Raw genomic sequence first — 21585 nt, 5'->3', positions numbered from 1 at the left:
CAATCATTCATTCAACAGATGTTTATTGAGCTCCTGGTTTTTATCATGCTAAGCGCCGGGGAATCAGCTAAACAAGAAACAGTCCTTGTTCTCAACGCTTATAGCCTAATGAGCAGGCAGTTCATTTCAGAGGGGTGTGTCAAAGGATGTGATAGGCAGATACCTAGGGAGAGGCACAACCGCACTTTAGAGAGCCAGAAAAGGAAGTTGTATCTGTGCCTCATTTGAAGGACCAGGCAGAATAAACAGAAGGAGAGCCAGATGCAAGCATTCCAGGCAGAGGGAGAGAAATAGGGTCACCAAGACCAGCAAGGTTCGGGGTAGATCATTTGGCTGGAGCATAGTCTAGAGGCTTGAGGGACCAGAGAATGATGAAAGCTGAGCCTGGAGGTGGTCGGGGCACAAATGTGGAAGGCCTTATAGACTGTGTCCAAGAGTACAGCTGGGGAACCATTGACCTCTCCTACTTGGACAGTGAGTGATCCTGTTAGAGTTGCCATGGTTATTTCTTTTAAGAGACAGTCCCTAGCACTGACTGGAAAGAACATGGGCTTTGAAGTCAAGGTATGCTTATTTCAGATTCCAGCTTCACTACTTACTCACTGGGTGGTCATGCAATTGGTTTATTTATTGCCTCTGAACCTTTCTTTCCTCATGTGATAAATGAGAGACAATGGCTAGACAAATGTTTGTTGAGTGAGTTAATTTTTATGTCTGAGGCAAAATGTTAGCTAGCCAGTATAACATTGCTTGCATTGCAACTAACCCAGCCTTTATTTTTCAACAGATGAGCTCTCTCTGGCACAGCACAATCTTTCTTTATACTCCGTGGAGCTCATGCTGAAGAAAAGTACCGTGCACGGCACTGCACACGTGGCCTTAACAGAAACTGCTCCAGAGTCCCAGGAAAGCAGTTTTCTCCATGTCGTATCATCTCTATCTGCCACGTCTTTTGATACATTTTTAAGCCAAGAAAAAATGACCCAAAGTGCAGCAGACCACAGCGTCTTTGTGGCGAATTACATTTCAGTCACGGGTAACGAGGTGGTCTTGGATGATGATGAAACGGATAACTTTTTGCCAGATACTCACTGGACCACCCCACAGGTGCTTTCTCCAATACAGTATCTCACAGTCAGCCCAGCAGGGCTGCCAAAAGAAATGTTAGAAGCTGTGCTAACTCCATCGTTACCCATTATTTCTTTACAAGATAAAGAAGAGGCATCCGTCTGGCAAAACACAGTGCAACAGCAAACATATGCTGAATCCTCCAGACGTTTCAACACTTTTGGGCCAACTTTTCCCACATCCATGGTCATGATTCCAACTCCTTGTAGGAATTTGGTGCTTTATCCTACTGACACTTATGGGCATTTATCAAGCAGGACTTTGCCAGAGATTGTGGCTTCAGGAACAGAAGATATAGAAACCCTCCTTTTTAGTTCCCAATCTTTAGTGCCTCAGCAGTTAGATGGTGACATTTCTCAACAACCATTTCTACCTTCCGGGGAGGCCACACAGCTTCCAGAGGATGTTTTGGCGACAAGTACAGACCGATTCCCTGATGTGACCCCTGCTTTGAGTCAAAGTCTAAAAGAAACCATGTTTCCAAGAACATACCCTACCATAAATACGTCAAATACAGCTCTTGCTTTCAGTAGCAGCACAAATTCTGCTTTGTTTTCAACTCCTCTTGCATTTGTATCCTTTTCTACTCAATCAGCTGATGTTTCCTATAACCCCTTTCTTCCCAGCAACTCTAGTGAAACATCGAAATTGCCTGGCAATTCAGTGGTCCCAAGTCACGTGGATGACACTCGTGCCATGAGCCTGCTGTCTTCATTTAGACCATTCACATGGTGCATGTCCTGTGGTATCACTTCACCATGGCCAGCTCTGTCATCGAGCCTCCTAGAGAAAGATGTGGGATCAGGGGATGGTGCTGAGACTTTGTCCTTTACCAAATTGGAAGTGAGCAGCGTCCCTCCACTGAGCAGCATAGTAGCTGACTTCGCTGAACTTGAGGAGAATCCTCAAGAATTTGATACACTTTTTTCCTCAAGACCTATAGTAGCACTTTCTTCTAAATCTATGGAAATCTCAGAAATGAGCATTGGTATTTCAGCGGAAATGGAGATGAGTAGTTTTATGACCACACAAGTTTATCATTCCCATGGCCACTCTTCTGTAGTAGCATCATTTGATACTGCTTCTTATAGCTTCTCCTCTGCTGCTGAAACTCAAGTAATGCCATCCATTGTAACAACTGTGTTTTCCTCAGTCATCACCAGTGTTTTCCTTGACTCATCTTTCTCCAGCACAGCAAATAAAAATACACCATCGCTTGCTATCATGGACCCAAGTCTTTTAAAGTCTTATGATTTGGCTCCTTCAGGAGAGTCTTTATCCTTCTCTGACCAAGAATCTGACAGTTTTTCTCCACATGAGACTGGAAGTACTTTGGATTTAGCATCCAGCTTTTTCTCAACTCTACCACTGGAATTCAGCAGCTTTGTATCTTCATCTTCTGAAGTGCTTGCTTATACGTCTGTGATGTCAAGTGATTTGTCAACATTCATTTCTGAGGCTTTTTTTACTTTGGTTGAGACATTTACATTGTCTGACTCTATCAATTTGCAGTCACCTCAGTTTTCTATTCCTAATTCCACAAACCATGCATTTTCTCAGCTCTGGCCAAGTTCAGACCCTTTTTTAAATACCTTCACTTTTCTACCTAGTTATTCTGAAAGGTCATCATTGTCAAATTTCCCCTCTGACTCTTTCAAGTTCTCTGAAGCATCAGCAGTTTCACTGACAGATTCTGAAGCTCATTTTACCTCAGCTTTCACTGAAACTACCTCCTATTTTGAGTATTCACTCATTTCCCATGGGTCTGCAGTCACCACACTGGTGCCCTCCAGCTTTGAGCCCATCCTTGATGTTTCGATTGATGGAACTCAGTTACCTTCACAGTCGAATGCTTTTCATTCGACACCCATTTTACCTGAATCTTCTCTGTTCTCAACTCTTCTATCTTCCAGTGATGATATGAGTATCACAGATTATCACATGTCTATCTTCTCCTCTTTCTCCAAAACCATTTCTACCACTGCAGTACTGATAACTGATGTGGAGCCATCATCAGCATCCTCATTTGTTTCTGAGGTGATCTCCTCACCTCTACCTACAGAGCCATTTGTGGGCCCATCATTCACACCCACAGATTTACCAATGAACACCTCCACTGAGCTTAGCACATCTAATACCAGCACTATAGCTGTTAATACTGTCGGTACCATCCTAAGCAGCAAAACTGAAAATCAGAATCCCCAGGAGAGCAGCACTGTCCCTCCTCTGCCATCGCTCCCTCCTGGAACCACCTCCACTCCCGAAGCAATGGTCGATACTCCAGCACTGATTACCACCACACAGCCATCAGTGTGTGACGTTACCGTTCCCGATGCCTATTTGATCACAGCTGGTAAGGCCCTATTTAAAGCCACCCCTCGTGGTTGGGTGCTCTTTCTAAAGTGCTGGTATGAAATGCTTACGAGACCTATAGTATCAGGGGGTAGACTTTGCAGTCAGAAAATCCTGGGTGTTTAATCCTCACTCTTTTGCCTACCTCTGTGGCAGTTATTTAGCCACTCTAAGCCTCACTTCCCTTGTCTATTAAACGAGAATGATAGTGGCACTGCTTTATGGGGTTATTATAAAGGTTTAATTGCATTAATTCATAAAAAATACTTATCCCTGTACCTGGGGCACATAAGAAGCACTCAAAAAATATATAATGCATTAGTTAGTGGTAGCAATAAGAACAAATACAGGATTTAAATGAATCTTAAAAGCTTTTAGTAGCATCTTTCTCCCGTTTTCTTATAACTCAGTGGATGCATAGATGGCACGGTTAAAACATATAAAACACCTCCATGTTTTCTTCAGATGCCGAGCTGGGCAAATAATAGTTTACTATTCTAACTTTACTTTGAAATGAGAAAGGGCACTTTGTCCTTATGTATTCCTTACATGTAAATGCCACTTGGATCCCAAGGAAAGAAAGTTGGAGACACTAAATATCCTCTGAATTCTGTCACAAACTCTTATCTCCCAATCTGCGGCCTGAGTTTACTAAGCCAACCAAGTGAAATTTTCTCTATAGTTGCGTGGCTGCTACAGTCATATTAAACCAGAGCTGGTGGCATGCATATATAAGGTAGACTGTTTCCAAGCATAATTTCTAGTGACAGTGGCCCACTTGATCAGGGTCTCCCAACTTTTTTTTATTGAGCAGTGCCTTATGTTGTAAATGAGGTCTCATGACCTGTTTATATGTGTTTAAATACAACCTAATGTTGATGTGTAGCCTGGCTCTGCGTATTGATTTTGGTGGAGGTAGGGGGGTGGGGCATAGAAATGAAGGCGGGAGAAGAAAATGTTAGGAGAAATGGAGGAGTGAAATGGACTAGGAAGGAGAGGAAGAGGGCAAGGTGGAGGCAAGGAAGGGGAAGAAGAACGAGCAGAGCCTTTTTCCTTCATCCTGGGTGTGATGGACCATTGATCTTTGGCTCACTGTGGTGGGGCTACCACCCTCTGAGGGTGTTGAAAGCAGCTGAAGCCTTTACTGTCATTGCCCCCTCCAAAGGGAACAATTGTTAATCACATGACAATTAATTTGTGAGTACTTTTAGAACCTTTAAGGGTTATACAGATGAATAAAACATGGTTCTGTTCTTCAAGATGCTCAGAGGCTAGTAGGGCTGATAGTGGGCCATGTTTTCTTGGTGGTTGTAATGAGAAAGGTTAAAGCAGAGTTCTATCAAAGTGAGTACTGGAGATGATCAAGGAAGGTTTTGAAGAATGTGAAATGGGAGAGTCATCTTAAAGGATGAGTAGAATTTTGTCATCTGAAGATGAAGGGGAAATATATTCCAGATGGAGTCGTCTAAACAAAGTTATAGAGGTTGGATACCCTAAGGGCATTTGGAGTGACTGGTAATTATATAATATGTAAAGGGATGAGTAGGAAATTGTGCTGGGAAATTAGGTTGGACAAAACTGTGCATTTTAATCCGCAGAATTAGAGTAGTCCAGGGGAAATAGAAAAGAATTCTTCATAGATGTGATTCTTTTTTCCTTCCCTAAAATTATTACCGAGTAGCTGTAGAATGGTCACTTACAATGAGCTTATTAAAATAATTACTGAAAGCTTCTTTGCTACTGGGATTCTATGACATTTATAGTTCAAATGTTGTGCCTTTTATTATATTTCTGTACATAATTAGAAATCATTTTAGAAGTATCTAAAAAAATCAGGTATCATATAACATGGATTTGAAGTTCACACATGGCATATGTTTAATGACATTTGATGCCGTTTATTAGGTATCCATATATTTTTAACAGCTTTTGGGGGATAATGTTCATCCATATCCATTCTAAGTGTATACATCAACAATTTTAGTAAATTTACGGAGTTGTGCATAGGTATGCACAGTATTATATTGTATTTTAAAGTGGGGGATTAATGCCATTTTTTGCTCTCAGGAAGTGTCAACTCATTTACAGTTCTCATTTAGATTTGATCTCAGATTCTTTTTAGTAATTTGGTTGGTGTGAGAGTCCAGAGATTGGAGGTGAATCTAACAGGATTCTTTTTTTAGTTTTATTTTAATGGGGCTCTCTTTGTTGCTGCATAATGGACTGTTAGGAAGGCACTTTCCTACATACCACCAGTAAGTGGTGAGGCTGCACTGCCCACCTAGGACCAACATCCTGCCTCTCAGGGGTCTCTCTCAGTTCTCTTTTCTTGACTCGGAGAAGACACCATTTAAAAACTCTAAGATGGGCGGTGGACTTGGCCCAGTGGTTAGGGTGTCCGTCTACCACATGCGAGGCCTGCGGTTCAAGCCCTGGACCTCCTTGACCCGTGTGGAGCTGGCTCATGTGCAGTGCTGATGCGCGCAAGGAGTGCTGTGCCATGCAGGGGTGTCCCCCGCGTAGGGGAGCCCCACGCACAAGGAGTGCACCCCGTAAGGACAGCCGCCCAGCGCTAAAGAAAGTGCAGCCTGCCCAGGAATGGCGCCTCACACACGGAGAGCTGACACAAGATGATGCAACAAAAAGAGACACAGAGTCCCGCGCTGCTGACAACAACAGAAGCGGACAAAGAAGATGCAGCAAATAGACACAGAGAACAGACAACCGGGAGGGGGGGTGGTGGTAAGGGGAGAAATAAATAAATAAATAAATCATTAAAAAAAAAAAGAATTAGGAAAAAAAAAAACCTCTAAGATGTATGTTTACTCATGATCCTTATTTTCTAAAACTTCGTGTGGTCATATCCCGTTGTTGCCATTTTATATGTTACTCAGATTAGAGAAAGTGGAGGTTTGGTGGTGAGTCGGGGGACTGTTCAGAGCAGTGCTTTGGTCTTGGTCACCTGAGTGATACCCTTAGTTCTGTGTGTGGTACTTAAGATATGTACCTCCTGGTTTCCTCTTGAAAGTTTTTGTGTTTCTGACTTTCCGCTCTGCTCTACTCTCCCCAAATTTAGTTCGTAAGGCTTGCTTCCTTCCTCCCTTTGTTCCTTCCTCCTTCCTCTTGCCCTCTCTGTCTTCCCACTCATTTGGCTTCCCCTTTAAAATCTGTTCCAGTCTGGTCCAGTTGGAGCCCATGCAAGCCATGGCGAGGTGGCTGTTGGTAGGACTCAGCAAGGCTGTCAGGGGGCTATGGATTCCTAGGAAGGTCTCAAGAACTAGAGAAGCCTCCCACCCTTTTGTAATATCATGGTCACTGATCCACAGGAAAACCTATGAAATGAAACTTAACCATTTTTTTTAAAAGAATGAAGACTACAGAGATTTTCCAGTTTAAAAATTAAAAACTGGAGATGAAAACCTGAATAGTAAATAATATGAAATGTGTTCTATTTATGCATTATGCAAAGGTAATGGAAGAGGAAAAAAATAATGGAAAAGAAGGGGGCACAGAGACGTGTTTACTAAATACTGAGAAACAGGCTTATTAACACAGATTTTTCCCCTCCCCTCCCCCACCCTGCTGTTTTTGCGGTCTGTATCTATTTGCTGTGATCTTTCGTGTCCAGTTCTCTTTTTTTGTCTTCTCTTCTCGTCTTTCTCCTCTAGGATTCACTGGGATTTGATCCTGGGGACCTCTGATATCGAGATAGGTTCCTTGTTGCTTGCACCACCTCAGTTCCTGGTTTCTTTTGTGCCTTGCCTTGAGTCTCCCCTTCATCTCTCTTTTGCTGCATCATCATCTTGCTGTGTGACTCACTTGCGTGGACACTGGCTCACCATGAGGGCACACCTTTACCAGGAGGTTCTAGGGATTGAACCCGGGTCCTCCCATATGGTAGGCAGAAGCCCAATCACTTGAGCCTTCCCTTAATACAGATTTTTAAATAGAATTTTTTAGATGTGAAATGAGTTAAACATAGCAAGTTTTTCAAGAGACATATTTTACTTGCTACATAAAATTTTAATATGTGGGAATGATAAACTTTCTTCCTCATAATTATTAGTGAAAGCCCTTCACTTGCTGCTTTGAAAATGGGTGTTGAAGGGAAGCAAATGTGGCTCAAGCAACTTGGCTTCCACCTACCACATGGGAGGTCCCAGGTTCGGTTTCTGCTGCCTCCTGGAGAAGATGAACTAGCATGGCAGGCAGGTGTGGCGAGCTGATGCAACAAGATGATGCAAAAAAACAGACACAAAGAAGAAAGACAATGTGAGACACAACAAACCAGGGAGCTGAGGTGGCTCAGGTGATTGAGTGTCTCTCTTCCACATGAGGGGTCCTCGGTTTGGTTCTAAAGAAAAGACAAGCAGACACAGAAAGCACATAGCAAATGGATGTAGACAGCAACCACAAACAATGGGGGTGGGAGGTGGGAGGATAAATAAAATAAAATCTTTTAAAAAAAGAAAAGAGAATGGATGTTGGAGAACTCTTTTTATAGAGGAAGATATCACCTAGTTTTGTTGAATAATATCTTAAGACTTTTAAAAATACGACTGCTGAAGTGGTCACCAGAGGTTCAGAGGGGAGGGAGAGGGAAGAATAGATGTAACATGGGGCATTTTTGGGACATTGTAATTGTTCTTTATGACATTGCAATCACAGATACAGACCATTATTTTGTCAAAACCTGTAAAATTGTGCGGTACAAATTGTAAACTTATGTAAACTATAGACCATGGTTAGTAGTAATGCTTCAATATGTGTTCGTCGGTTGTGACAAATGTACTACACTAATGAAAGATGTTGTTAATGGGGAAAAGTGTGGGAGGTGGAGAGGTTGAGGTACATGAGAATTTCCTATATTTTTGATGTAGCATTTATGTAATCTAAAGCTTCTTTAAAAAAATAGTAAAAGAAAAAAAAGGGTAAAAAATGCAATAAAAAATACGGATGCTTAGAGTATGTAAAACCTTGTGTTTTGCCACTAGGGGCACAGCCAAGAGAAAACCCAGTTTTGCGCTGATGAAAATGAGAACTAGATGCTCTTTGGCCCTGGCTGGGTCATAGCCATCAATTCTTTTTTTTTTTTTTAAAGATTTATTTTTTTGTTTGTTTTTATTTCTCTCCCTCCCCCCCCCCACTTGTCTGCTCTCTGTGCCCATTTGCTGTGTGTTCTCCTGTGTCCATTTGTATTCTTGTTAGCGGCACCGAGAGACTTCATCTCTTTTTTGTTGCGTCATCTTGCTGCGTCAGCTCTCAGCATGTGCAGTGCCACTCCTGGGCGGGCTTTGCTTTTTTCATGTGAGGTGGCTCTCCTTATGGGGCACACTCCTTGTGCATGGGGCTCCCCTACGCGGGGGACACCCCTGTGTGGCAGGGCATGCCCCGTGCACATCAGCACTGTGTGTGGGTTAGCTCACCACACGGGTCAGGAGGCCCTGGGTTTGAACCCTGGACCTCCCGTGTGGTAGGCGGAAGCTCTATCAGTTGAGCCAAATCTGCTTCCATAGCCATCAGTTCTTAAAACTCACTCACCAGGGGCAAAGAAAGTCAAGGTGTTGTTTTTGTTTGTTTGTTTGTTTTAATGTTGAGCTAATGCGGTGAGTAATTTACCTTGTAACCACAAGATCTCCACTGCCGTTCTTCTACAGATAGTTAGCAGCAGATTCTTAAGCTCTCTTCTTCCCTAATTTGGGTCTTATTTAAAAAAAAAACAATAACAATTTTCAGAGCTGTTAATGCACTTTGGTGTAGCATAGGCTCTGCCCTGGGGTTCAGAAGTGGTATGACTAGGTTATTTGTCATGAAGCTAAAGTGCATTTGGTGGTTGGCTTTAATTTGTAGTGCTGGCCAGAAGAGCTGTGCAAGAGTACATCATTACATCCATCAAAGAAGTGCTGAGGATTCACTTCAACCGTGCAGTGGAGCTGAAGGTGAGTTTCTGCGGTGCTGAACTCTAATGTCTAACGTGATCCAGAGTGTTGTGAGAGCCTGGGTTGAAAGCAGATTACAATGGCAGTTGAGTCATTCTCTTTCCTCTCTTCCCTTCTTTCTCCTGTTAACACCTACTCTTTCTCTGGATCTCTGCTCAAATGTCACTTCATCAGGGAAGTCTTACCTGACCCCTGGTGAGGTCAGCTTTGGTCCATCAGGGAGGATGTGTTGGCAGAGATGGAATTCAAAAGGGGCTCTAAGACCAGAGGCAGCAGAGTTTAGGGTGATGGTTGTAAAGATTTTGCTTCCAGTGATTTATATAAGGGACTTGGATTGGACTGAGATTTTAGAGTGAACATATCCATAGCTTTCTATACATTCAGATAGAGACAGATAGAGATAGAATTCCAAATCTTTTTGTCCTGGGCTTCAAGCTAGTGCCTCCTCTGTCCTGATGAACTCAGGAAAGCCATATGATAACCCTGTGCTGTTCTGTATGAGAGTCACACGTGGCAGTCAGCCCATGAAATGTGGCTGTGTAGTAAGTGTAAATATATACTTGATTTCAAAGACTTAGTATGAAAAAAGGAATGTAAAATATCTCAGTAATTTTTCTGTTGGTTACATGTTCAAATGATATTTTACGTATAGTGAGTTATGTAAAATATATTTAAGATAAATTTCACCTGTGTATATGTTTTTAAATGTTGCTGTTAGAAATTTTAAATTGCACATGTGGTCACGTATTTCTCTTGGACAATGCTGCTCTATAGAATAAGTGCTTTTTTCTCTTTGGTTTAAATAATCACGCAGATTTTCTTCAGTATGGGGAATTCATTATTTAACTCATCTTATTTGCTCTTCTTCTTTCTCACTGCCCTGACTCATGTAATTTGTGCTGTTATCAGAAGCTTGGCAGTTGTGTGAAAGGGATAACTAAAATTTTAATTTTCTTTGAAGTACTGTCCCTTCATTTAAAACTACATGTTTTTTATTTTGTTTTGTTTTGTTTACTCAACACAACTTCCTTAAAGTTTGGATTATGATCATCTCAAACGTGATTACAATTATTTTCTTTTATGTTTTTTATCTGCATAGGTTTATGAAATATTCCCTGACTTCACTTTTCTGGTTACATCCGGTCCTTTCATTTACACGGCAATATCAGTCATCAATGTTCTTATAAATAGTAAACTTGTCCGTGACCAAACTCCTTTAATCCTCTCTGTGAAGCCTTCCTTCTTTGTGCCAGATTCCAGGTTCCAAGTTCAAACAGGTGAGACATCTGAGCATAGTTGTTCTGATTTGTAAATGGAATTTAAAAAATATTTTTGTTTTAAAAAAAAATCGGGGTGTGTTGTTTTCTCAATTTATTATTCAACTTTTAAAAACTTTTTAATTATGAAAAATTTCAAGCTACGCAAAAGTACACCGAATATTGTGATGAATCCCTATCATCTGGAGTCAACAATTTTCAACTCCTTGCCAATCTTGTTTCATCTAGGCCCCATTAACTTCCCCCTCATCCCATTATTATTTTTAAGTACATCTGCGGCATCATATCTCATCCATGAATGTTTCGGCCTATGCCCCTAAAAGATAAGGACTAATAAATACATGCATAAATAATATGTATACACACATATTTCATTATTACACCCCTGACATTAACAATTATTAATGGGTATTTTCAAATAGAGAGAATAACATATTAAGCCCACATATGCCCATCACTAAGCCTAAAAATGATCAGCATTTCACCAATTTTGTTTCCTCTATCACCAGAAAACTTTTTTCAGGGAAGCTAGAGTATTTTAAAGCAACATCAGGCATCATGTCATTTTATCCATAAATACTTAAGAATTCTTTTCTGACTGAACTCTTTTTTTTTTTTTTTCCACAACCTCTGTGCTATTGTGGAATTAACAATGATTCTTTTACATCATCTAATTTCCATGATTACCTTACTTAAATTTCAGGGAGAAATATTTTTAAGTTGGTTTGCACACATTGCTTTTTTTCATGCCATTAATTTGTAGAAGAAAATGAGTCATTTGTTGTAAAAAGTCTTACAGTCTGGATTTGACTGATTGCTGCTTTGTGGTACCATCTAACTTGTTCCTTTCTCCCCTGTAATACCAAACATTGATAGATAGATCTAGAGCTGCACTGGCTAATAGGATGACCCTTAGCTACATGTGGCTCTTCAAATTGTAGTGAAACTTAAGTAAAATTTGAAAATTCAATTACTCAGTTTCACTGGAATACTGTATTAGACAGTACAGATTTTGAACATACCCATCATAATAGAAAGTTCTATTGAACAGCTCAGATCTAGAGGTTTGGTTAGCAGGTTCATTTGTTGTTGTTGAAAAAATACTTCTAGGTGGTGCTATGTACTTCCTAGTATATCACTTTAGGAGACACTTAATTTCTGGTTGTCCCACTGTTAAAGATGCTAAAATGGTGCTAAATGGCATCAGCCTGATACCACCTTCAAAAGTTTTATGTCCTAGCGTCCTCCAATGGTGACCAATGAATCCTTACTATTATGAATTAATGAATTTATATTTATTTGAAACATTTCAATCACTTACATCTTTTCTTGCCCAAATTATTTTAGGTGTTTTTTCATTTTAAAATAATACAAGTGACGTTTACAGTGCATACATTCATTTGGTGCAAACTTGACTTTCTATTTTTGCATGGTATGATACATATAAATAATCCATCACTACTTAATCCTGTATTGTGGATGAATTAGTTGACTCAGATACCATTTTCTCCCTCTCTACTTTCCTTAATACTAAAGAAACATCTAGTTCTCAGGACTTTGGTTGCTCTCCTTTTCAGTACTTCAGTTTGTTCCCCAGAGTGTGGATACTGGCTTCTGCAACTTCACCCAGCGCATTGAGAAAGGTCTGAAGATAGCTCTCTCTGAAGTGAGAAAACACCACCAGGGGACGTTGAATCTCACAGTGCAGGTAGGAATATCCCTGAACACAGAACAAAATGCTTTTTCCTTTTATAGAGGAAATCATCTCTTAATGTAGCACTTAAGACACACTGTACTCTTATTTCTACCACTGGAAGAAATTCAGTTGTAAGTGTCAGGGTCGCTCTCTTTTCATGTGAGTCTATGCCATGAGTGGGCTCAGCATATTTGAAAATTACAGAGTAGCTGGATAAGCAGGGAGCTCAGGCATGGTGAGCCCAAGAAAGATGACCATGTGTGGCAAATTCAAGAATGCTCTTAAAAGGAATGACATCAACCTAAATTTCAGAAGGAGAATGCCCAAATCCACTGTGGCATTTTCATATGTTGAAAAACCATAGACTACTGTGCCTTACTCTAGAGACAGGAGTTTTACCTGCTAATCAAAGATCAGGCTTGTATGGAAATTGCTTATTTTTAAATTTCTTTGAAAGTTTTCTCTTTATTTCTCATTCTCTCTTTTTAAAACTAATGTTTTTTTTTTTAAGATTTATTTATTTATTTAATTTCCCCCCCTCCCCTGGTTGTCTGTTCTTGGTGTTTATTTGCTGCGTCTTGTTTCTTTGTCCGCTTCTGTTGTCGTCAGCGGCACGGGAAGTGTGGGCGGCGCCATTCCTGGGCAGGCTGCTCTTTCTTTTCATGCTGGGCGGCTCTCCTCACGGGCGCACTCCTTGCGCGTGGGGCTCCCCCACGCGGGGGACACCCTTGCGTGGCACGGCACTCCTTGCGCGCATCAGCACTGCGCATGGCCAGCTCCACACGGGTCAAGGAGGCCCGGGGTTTGAACCGCGGACCTCCCATATGGTAGACGGACGCCCTAACCACTGGGCCAAAGTCCGTTGCCCTTAAAACTAATGTTAAATAGATTTTAATGCCGCTGGGTTCATCTTCCATACTTATTTTTCCTCAGATTTTTATCTTTTTTTAAATTCTCCATTTTTATGGATTTTCTAAACTTCGTCCTCTAAGTTATTAATTCATCCTTAGCTATGTCCATTACGTTGTTCAATCTCTGTATCGCATTTTTATTTTTATTTTTTTAAAGATTTTTTTTTCTCTCCCCTTACCCCTCCCCCCTTGCCTGCTCTCTTTCCATTCACTATGTGTTCTTCTGTGACCAACTCTATCCTTATCAGCAGCACCGGGAATCTGTGTTTTTTGTTGTTGTTGCATCATTTTGTTGTTGCATCATCTTGTGTGTCAGCTCTCCGTGTGTGCAGCACCATTCCTGGGCAGGCTGCACTTTCTTTCGCGCTGGGCGGCTCTCCTTACGGGGCGCACTCCTTGTGCGTGGGGCTCCCCTACGCGGGGGACACCCCTGCATGGCAGGGCACTCCTTGCGTGCATCAGTGCTGTGCATGGGCCAGCTCCACAGGGGTCAGGGAAGCCCGGGATTTGAACCATAGACCTCCCATGAGGTAGGCAGACGCCCTATCATTTAGGCCAAGTCTACTTTCCTGTATTGCATTTTTTAAGCAGTCATTCTTTTTTGTTCTTTGCTCCTTTTTCATTTTAGGCTTTCCTTATTTCATAGATGCAATATCATCTTGAAAGTCTCCAAGGATATTAATTAGAATTTTTAAAGTTGTCTTCCATTTCCTAAATTATCTCTGTTTTCTTTGTAGTTACTGTTCTGTGTGTTGAGCTTGACCCTTCTCTTTCATGCTGTTAGTTTTCCATAATGTCTAGAGACCACGGTTGGTTATTTATAGTTATAAATGAAGAACTGGGTTGTGGATTTTGAAAGCTTGTGTGGCTTTTCCTTTCAGCTGGGGTCTATTTCTACAACAGCTCACTGTCGTCATGGGAATTGATTGGTGGACTGGATCTGGGAGCAGAATATGTCAGTGGCAGGTTCTCCCTCCATGTGGTTGGTAGTGGTTCTCTCCCAGAGTCAGAGGCAGGTAGACTGGGATATCCCAAGTGCAAAGATAAGGAGTTTTTACTCTGGGGATAGAGTACTTTAGTGTAATTTCCTAGGCAAAGCTCCAAGAAATTAAGTCTCTTCTTCTTTGTCCTTGTGTGCCCTGGAGTTCTCAGTCTAGGACTAGCTTCTTGGTGAAGGGTTATATTAGTCAGGGTTCTCCAGGGAAACAGAATCAACAGGAGATATATGTAAATGCCATGAGATTTTTATAATAATTGTTATGGGGTTAGGTAAGCCCAAATTCCACAGGGCAGGGTACAAGCTGGGAACTCCGATGAAGGTTTTCGATGGATTCCTCAGGAGAAGCTGGCTGGCAGGAGTAGAGATAGAAATTCTCCTTTCTGATTGCTGAAATCATGAGGTCTCCTTTTAAAGCATCAACTGAGTGGATAAGACTTCTCATTGTTGACTGCAATCAACAGTTGATTGTAGATGTAATCAGCCATAGATATAATCTACTTTCTGATGACTTAAGTCCAGGAACTATCCTCACAATGACAATCAGGCCAGTGCTTGCAAATGGACAGCATAACCTGGCCAATTTGGCAGATGAGGTTAACTAGCACAGGAGCCAAACCTACAATCGGTCCTTTAGCCCTCTCAGGCAGGGAGTTCATTTTCCTTAGGGACCAGTTCTTTGGCTTACCCTGGGTGAAGATGTGGCTGCTGCTGACACCTCTGTTTTTGGCCTGGTGTGGCAGGACAGAAAGAGGAAGGAGGGAGGTACTTGACTCAGGTCTTAGGCAGACAGCATTTTAATCAGTTGTACTGATTACTGCTCCATAGCCCATTCTTGGTCTCAGTTACTGCTGATTGCTACCTTGGAGGCCCGCCAGAACCCCTTGGGGAGAATGGCTCTCAGCCCTGCTGCAGTCTGTGCCTGTGTATGTTTGGGGTCACAGTTCACTCAGTCCTGGTTTATGTCAATATGATCCCATCCTCTTTCCATCTTCCAGAAATTTGACAGAGTCTCTGTTTTCCTTCCATTCTTAGTGCTGTTGTAGATTTATTCCCTTTTGTGCAGCTTATTGTTATTTCAGTGGGATTTGGGGTGGGAGGGAGCAAGGGAGGGATTCTAAATCCATGTGCTCAGTTCATCCCTTAATGTAAAACACATTTTCAATAAACTTAAAATTTAAAGTATCGCAAAATGGGACTTGGTTGTAAAGCCAGCCATTCTTCCTTTTAAAACGTTACCAACTTCAAAAAAATCAATTAGAGAAATTATGTGAGAAATAATAGCCAAGCTATTAGCTGAACATTTTCATTTATTTTAGAAACTCATTCTGAGTTTATTGTTTCAGATCTTGAATATCACTGTGGGTTCCTCAAGGATGGCTCCGCGGCGGGGCCCAGTGAATATTATCTTTGCTGTTAAAAGCAAGCAGGGATTTTTGAATGGGTCAGAAGTGAGTGAGCTGCTCCGGAACCTGAGCGTGGTGGAGTTCAGTTTCTATCTGGGATACCCCGTGCTGCAGATTGCTGAGCGTGAGTACCGCTCTCCTTTAAAGCACCAGGAAAGTGATTTCGAATATTTTTCATTGGTGGACCTCTTTTTTGGAAATGAAATATTTGGCTGAACCCCCCAGCATATGAATCAGACAGCACTGGAGCTTCCTAGATTCAGCCAGCGTCCTCCACACCCACTGCGCTTCCCTGTAGTATTCTATTTGGAGAGTGAAGGGGTGTTATTAAAAAGTACAGTTCTGCGAATGACAAAGCTTTAGGGATGGGGAGCAGATCTGTGGTTGCCAGGGGTAAGGGTGGGAGGCAGGTTTGACCGCAGAGGGGTAGCAGGAAGGAATCGTATAGGAGTGATGACACTGTTCTGATTCTTGGATTGTGGCAATGGTTGAACAACTCTGTGCAGTTGTCAATGTACATAAAGATATATGCTAAAAAAGAATGAATTTTGCTATGTGAAAATTTAAAAATGAAATAAATAATAAAAGTAAACAAAACCTTCTTGGCTGAAGCTGAAGCAATTAGTTTCACAGCGTAAATGAAGAGGGTGGGAGCATTTGCTTCAAAAATAGTAGATTCTAAGGGGGGTATATTGGAACTCTGTACTTTCTGCATGATGTTTCTGTAAACCTACAACTTCTCTAATTTAAAAAAATGTAGTGGATTCTAGAGTTAAAGGCAGGCAAAAAATATCTCAAATTCTTTTTAAAAATGGAATAGCCACCCAGCAGGCAACATGGCCGTGAGACCCTGCTGAGACCTTGACCTCAACCTTGAGGGGAGGCCCCGGATATTCCAAACAGGCCTCACCATTGGCCCCCACCATTGTTGGGTAACCAGTAAGAACTGGGGTCCTTCCCCTTAGCATTAGCAAGGCGAGGAATAATTAATAGCTTAAAAGGTGACCACACAAGCCAAAGCTTGCTCTCTCTGCTTAGAGGAGCCTGCACCAAATCTCAGTGCATATTTCCATCCTTCTCTCCCATTTCTCAGCAAGCTCTGTTGTTTTCCTCCATTTCCCAATAAATTCTTTTTACTGGCCTAACAGGAAAAAAAAAAAAGGAACAAGCCAAATGACCTAATGATTCTTAATGTATTTTAATGTACTGTTAATTAAATTTAAAAGAATAACTTACAAAAATATTAAAAAGTAGGCAGGGATGAAGTTATTTACAAATAGCAACTTTCAGTTATACACAATGCATGCATGAATAAAATAATAGAATATTAATGACTATGCCGGAACAACAGGTCCCTTTAACCTGAGTCATCGCTGAGGAACCGTAGAGCTCTGCGGAACACAGTGTGAAATCTCATTACTCTGGAACAATGATACTTAAAAAAAAAGACATTTAGAGGAGAACTAGTAGATGACCTCTATGAAGCAGAGTGTCCATGATGTGGCATGGTCCTTTATTCCTTTTTTTCCATTTCTTTTTCCTTGAGTCTAATGTGCTCAGAAACTGCTTGCTGTGTGTTTTCACATCGGTCTGGCATTTTGGTCTTCCATGTTGAGAGGTAAATAGTTTGGGAAAAATAGTGTTTTGTGATTTACCTTACCTAGAACTGTCTAGAACATTTACCTTTCTGCCTGTTGCAAACAATTTTTTACAGATTTTTCTCTTTCCCAAACTCTCTTCTTTTTATAGCCTTTCAGTACCCACAGCTCAACCTATCTCAGTTGTTGAAGTCTTCTTGGGTAAGAACAGGTATGTGTACCTTGAGTAATGTTTTGGGAACTGTAAGAATAAGAAGTCTGTGCGGATATATTGAGAATGACACCACTTTTCCTGTTTCCAAGACCTAAATTCAGGTCAAAATGTACCTTAAATTTTTGGCAAAGAATGAATGGGAAAGGAATTAAAATTTGGCTTTGGGAATCTGTCCCACTGAGTTCTGGCACAGAAAGGATTAGCTTTCCTTTAAAATTCGTGCATCAAATCCACAGGAGAGTCTAACAGGAACTCACAGCCTTCTGACCCAGAACAGTATGAGGTTCAGAAGCAAAAATCTCTTTTTTTCCTTAAGGTCATATTTGTTTGGTTTTATAGGGACAAGTAAGATAGCTCATTGAGCACATAAGCTTTTTTTGTTTTTGTTTTTTTTCGGCCTTGGGGCCTGGGTCAGAAATTTAGAGGTACAGCATTTCAGATAAAGGCTTTTTAACCTGATGCAAAAAAGTGTGAGTAATAGTTACCTACTCACCAGGTGTCCAGTGGATAAGTAGTGCAGTAACTGGTTGGGGGAGAAAGTGTATGGAAGATTTGCAGTCACCATTTATTGGGTGTTTCCAGTATCCTTGTGCCTTGCAAGTTCTCCTTGCTTAAAGTACAACACCCCATATAAAGTTCCCACCTCATTGCCAAGTGTATTGGCCCCATTTTCCAAAACTTTTCATTGTGATTAAATGACTTGCCCATGGTAATATCTCAAAGGGGATTTGAACCAGTCACAGCACATGCTTTTTTCCCTATCCCATGCTAACAAGCATTTCTGTTTAGATAATCTTGTTTAAAATCAGGCAGGAGACAGGCATGCTTGTCTCCAGTTGGGTTTTGGGTCTAAGTCTTAAGTCAAGACAAGATATGAATTCACACTATTTCCAGAAGTTTTAAGTAAATGTAAATGAAATGCTTGATCTTCTGTAGGAACTCTTAGCCCCAAAGCTTCTGCAGCACTGAGTTCCTGGGACTCCTGGCCACCAGTCTTTATAACACTCATAGCTTGGAATTGTAGAAAAGACCTCTGGGCTGCTTTCTTCTTCACCTTATTCACATTTGCTTTTCCTCTTTGAATGTCTCTTTGAATTAATATAGTAATTCCATGTTTTTCTCCTGGAATGTGCTTGCATGTATGTGCCTTTTTCTGTTCTCCACCACTAACTTGTTTTGGGGCCTGGGTATGTTTTATTTTAAATGTAGTCCTCCTGGGTGTCTTTGAGAAGCAGCTACAGAATGAAGTGTTTCAAGCTGAAATGGAGCGCAGATTGGCCCAGCTGCTCAGTGAGGTTCTGATCAGAAGGCGGATGTGGAAGAGGGCCACCATCGCGTCCGGGAACAGAGTGGTGCAGGTATTCTCCAGAGATTTGAGGAGATGGGAGAGGAGGGAGAGATGTTTAAAAACGGCTGCATTTTCATGCAGATGGGAAATACCATGAGGAAAATCCTGATTTAGACCAATTCTGCATTAGGTTGCAACTAAAGGTGGTAGCTTTTCAGTTCAACTAGGATCTAGGCAAATATTTGCTGATTCCTAAGAAAGTGGTTGGTATAGCAATAGACCTTGTGTGGGAGCACAGTAAAAGAATTATATTATTGAGTTGCCATACTTTCAGATGACCTTATTTTTCAAAGAATAGTTTGATTTTTTTTTTATGATTACCAAAGCTGTGTCCTATTTTATGGGATGGTATTACTGATAGCATCATAAAGATAAATCATTCAGCTAGAAGAGACCTTAAAAGATCAGAAAGGAAAATTTTCTGCCTTCTGTTCTAGTACTTCATCTTCCCTGCCTCCTACCAACTCCCAGCCATCTCATTTTGCTCCAAATCTTCACTTTGATAAACTAGCAGAGAGGTCATAAATTAGAGATTCATTTGAATTGAAAAGTGGCCCATTTTAAAATGCAGCTACTCCAGTAGAGTTGGAGTTGGGGCTGTTAGTTATTTCCATCTCAATGTGAATTATATATATATACATTTTTTTATCTTTACCAACTGCTGACTTGTAGAGCTAGAGAAGTGGATATTTGGAGCTGTGCTTTTTCAGAGATGGGAAACTAGGGTGAAACCCTGAAGTGCAGGGAATGGGGCTAGATGAATGCTGTGGGGTCTAGAAAGGTACAGGAGAGAAAGATAAAGAACAATGATTGGTAAAGGAAACACGGCAATTTGCCTAGATGTCCTCATCATCATCCCCCAATTTTTTACCTAGTTTTCCCCCTAAGCATCCCTTTTTGGTTCCCCTCCCAGAAATGTGGTTGTTAGGTTTCTTTGCCAGATGCACTAGAATATAGGGAAATTTCAAATAGATGAATAATAAAAATTGGGAATAATATCAAACAAATAAGTACAAAACAAAGAATAAAATTCAAATGAATTGCAAAAGCTTTGCCTTATTCTATACCCCCTGGCTTCATAGAGCTCAAGGTCTGGGTAGAAGTTAACTTACAAACATAAAGCAGATATAGTACCATAAATTACATAATAAGGTACTAAATTAGATCTGCATGCTCCCTGAGGTAAGAATATTAGATTTGCAAACAGGTCACCAAGCTACCCTGGCTAATGTGATATCTGATGGGTAACTTAGAAACCATACCCTGTTTTTCTTCCTCTTTGGAGTGATGAGACATGAAGATATAAGCAAAGATTTATGTTCAAAAGTTGAGGGTTCTTCATCGAAGCATAATTTATACAAGTGAAAACTGTTGAAATAACCTAAATGTCCAATAATTGGGGAATCGATAAATAAATTTATAGTGAAACTTTATGTAGTGGGTTATTATGCATTCATTAAAATTCATGTTTTGAATGATTTTGAAGTGATGTTGAAAAATGCTCCTCATATGATACTAAGTGAAGAGAATGCTACAAAGAGGAATGTATACAATATAATCCAAATTATAATATAAAATTCATGAATAAAAGAGTGGAAGTAAATAAACCAAAGTGTTTGCAGTGGTTTTCTTCGGTTGGTTGAAGTTCAGGTGATTTAAGTTTTATTCTTTGTATTTTGTTTTGTATTTTTCAAAATTTCACCATTGAACATATAATTTCTATAGTGAACATGTAATATTATTCAGAAAATAACTTTAAAAATGAAATTGAAAATGTTTCCCAAAAATGTTGATTTCCGTGATGCCATGGTTATATGGATTCCTGATATGAATTGATAAGAAGTTGTATTAGTCAGGGTTCTCCAGGGAAACAGAACCAACAGGGAAGGTGTGTGTGTAAAGTGTAAATATTATGAGATTTGTTATAGGGAATGGCTGTAGGGATAGGAAAGTTCAGACTCTGTAGGGCAGGCGGTAATCTGGGAACTCTGAAGGTTTTGATGGATTTCTCAGGAGAAGCTGGCTGGCTGAGGTAGAGATAGAAATTCTCCCTCCTGACTGCTGAAATCATGAGTTCTCCCTTTAAGGCCTTCAGCTGCTAGGATGAGACTGCTCTTGTTGCTGAAGGCAATCTCCTTACTTGATTGTAGATGTAATCAGTTGTAGATGCAGTCAACTTACTGATGATTTAAATTCATGAAATAGCCTCACAGTAACAATCAGGCCAACGCTTACCTGCGACTGGACACCATAACCTGGCCAAGGTGACACATGAACTTAACCATCACAGATGCCATCTAAAAGGGTTGGAATTAGATTTTAGTGACTGTTGCTTTCAGACTGGGCAAACTTGTAAGCTTGTTGAATCTTTAATCAAGGGTGGACATTTGGACAGAAATATCCTGAGGCAGAAAGGTCTTATGACCTTTATAAGGAGAAACCATACTTTTAAGGTTCAGCAGAACTTTTAAATGGATAAATAGGCACACAGATAGAAGAACAGGTGGATATAATAATCACCTTGATTTTCAGTGGCCCTTTGACATTCCAAAGACTAATAAAAATTAAGCCCTACAGCATGGTTGGTTGGGAAACAGAAGTGATTAGGGGACTGGCCTAGAAACAGCAAACAAAGGAGCAGAGCAAATGAGTACTTTTCAGGATAGAGAATGATAAAGAACAGATTCTCCAGGGATGAGAGTTTGGGACTGTTATTAAA

General features: G+C 40.7%; 1 protein-coding gene across 1 annotated transcript in view; it reads left to right on the top strand.

Moving 5' to 3' along the window:
- The window catches only part of KIAA1549 (KIAA1549 ortholog), a 162594-nt gene that overhangs the window by 60028 nt on the left and 80981 nt on the right, over nt 1-21585 (top strand). The window contains exons 4-10 of the mRNA XM_058296553.1: nt 788-3481; nt 9331-9419; nt 10519-10696; nt 12274-12404; nt 15647-15830; nt 17456-17515; nt 18728-18876. Coding sequence (XP_058152536.1) covers nt 788-3481; nt 9331-9419; nt 10519-10696; nt 12274-12404; nt 15647-15830; nt 17456-17515; nt 18728-18876 — 3485 coding nt within the window. The remainder of the gene's footprint in view (nt 1-787; nt 3482-9330; nt 9420-10518; nt 10697-12273; nt 12405-15646; nt 15831-17455; nt 17516-18727; nt 18877-21585) is intronic.

The sequence above is a fragment of the Dasypus novemcinctus genome, chromosome 5 (genome assembly GCF_030445035.2).
Source record: "Dasypus novemcinctus isolate mDasNov1 chromosome 5, mDasNov1.1.hap2, whole genome shotgun sequence".
NCBI lineage: Eukaryota > Metazoa > Chordata > Mammalia > Cingulata > Dasypodidae > Dasypus > Dasypus novemcinctus.
Note: the sequence above shows the minus strand (reverse complement) of the source record. Positions and strands in the feature narration are given on the sequence as shown.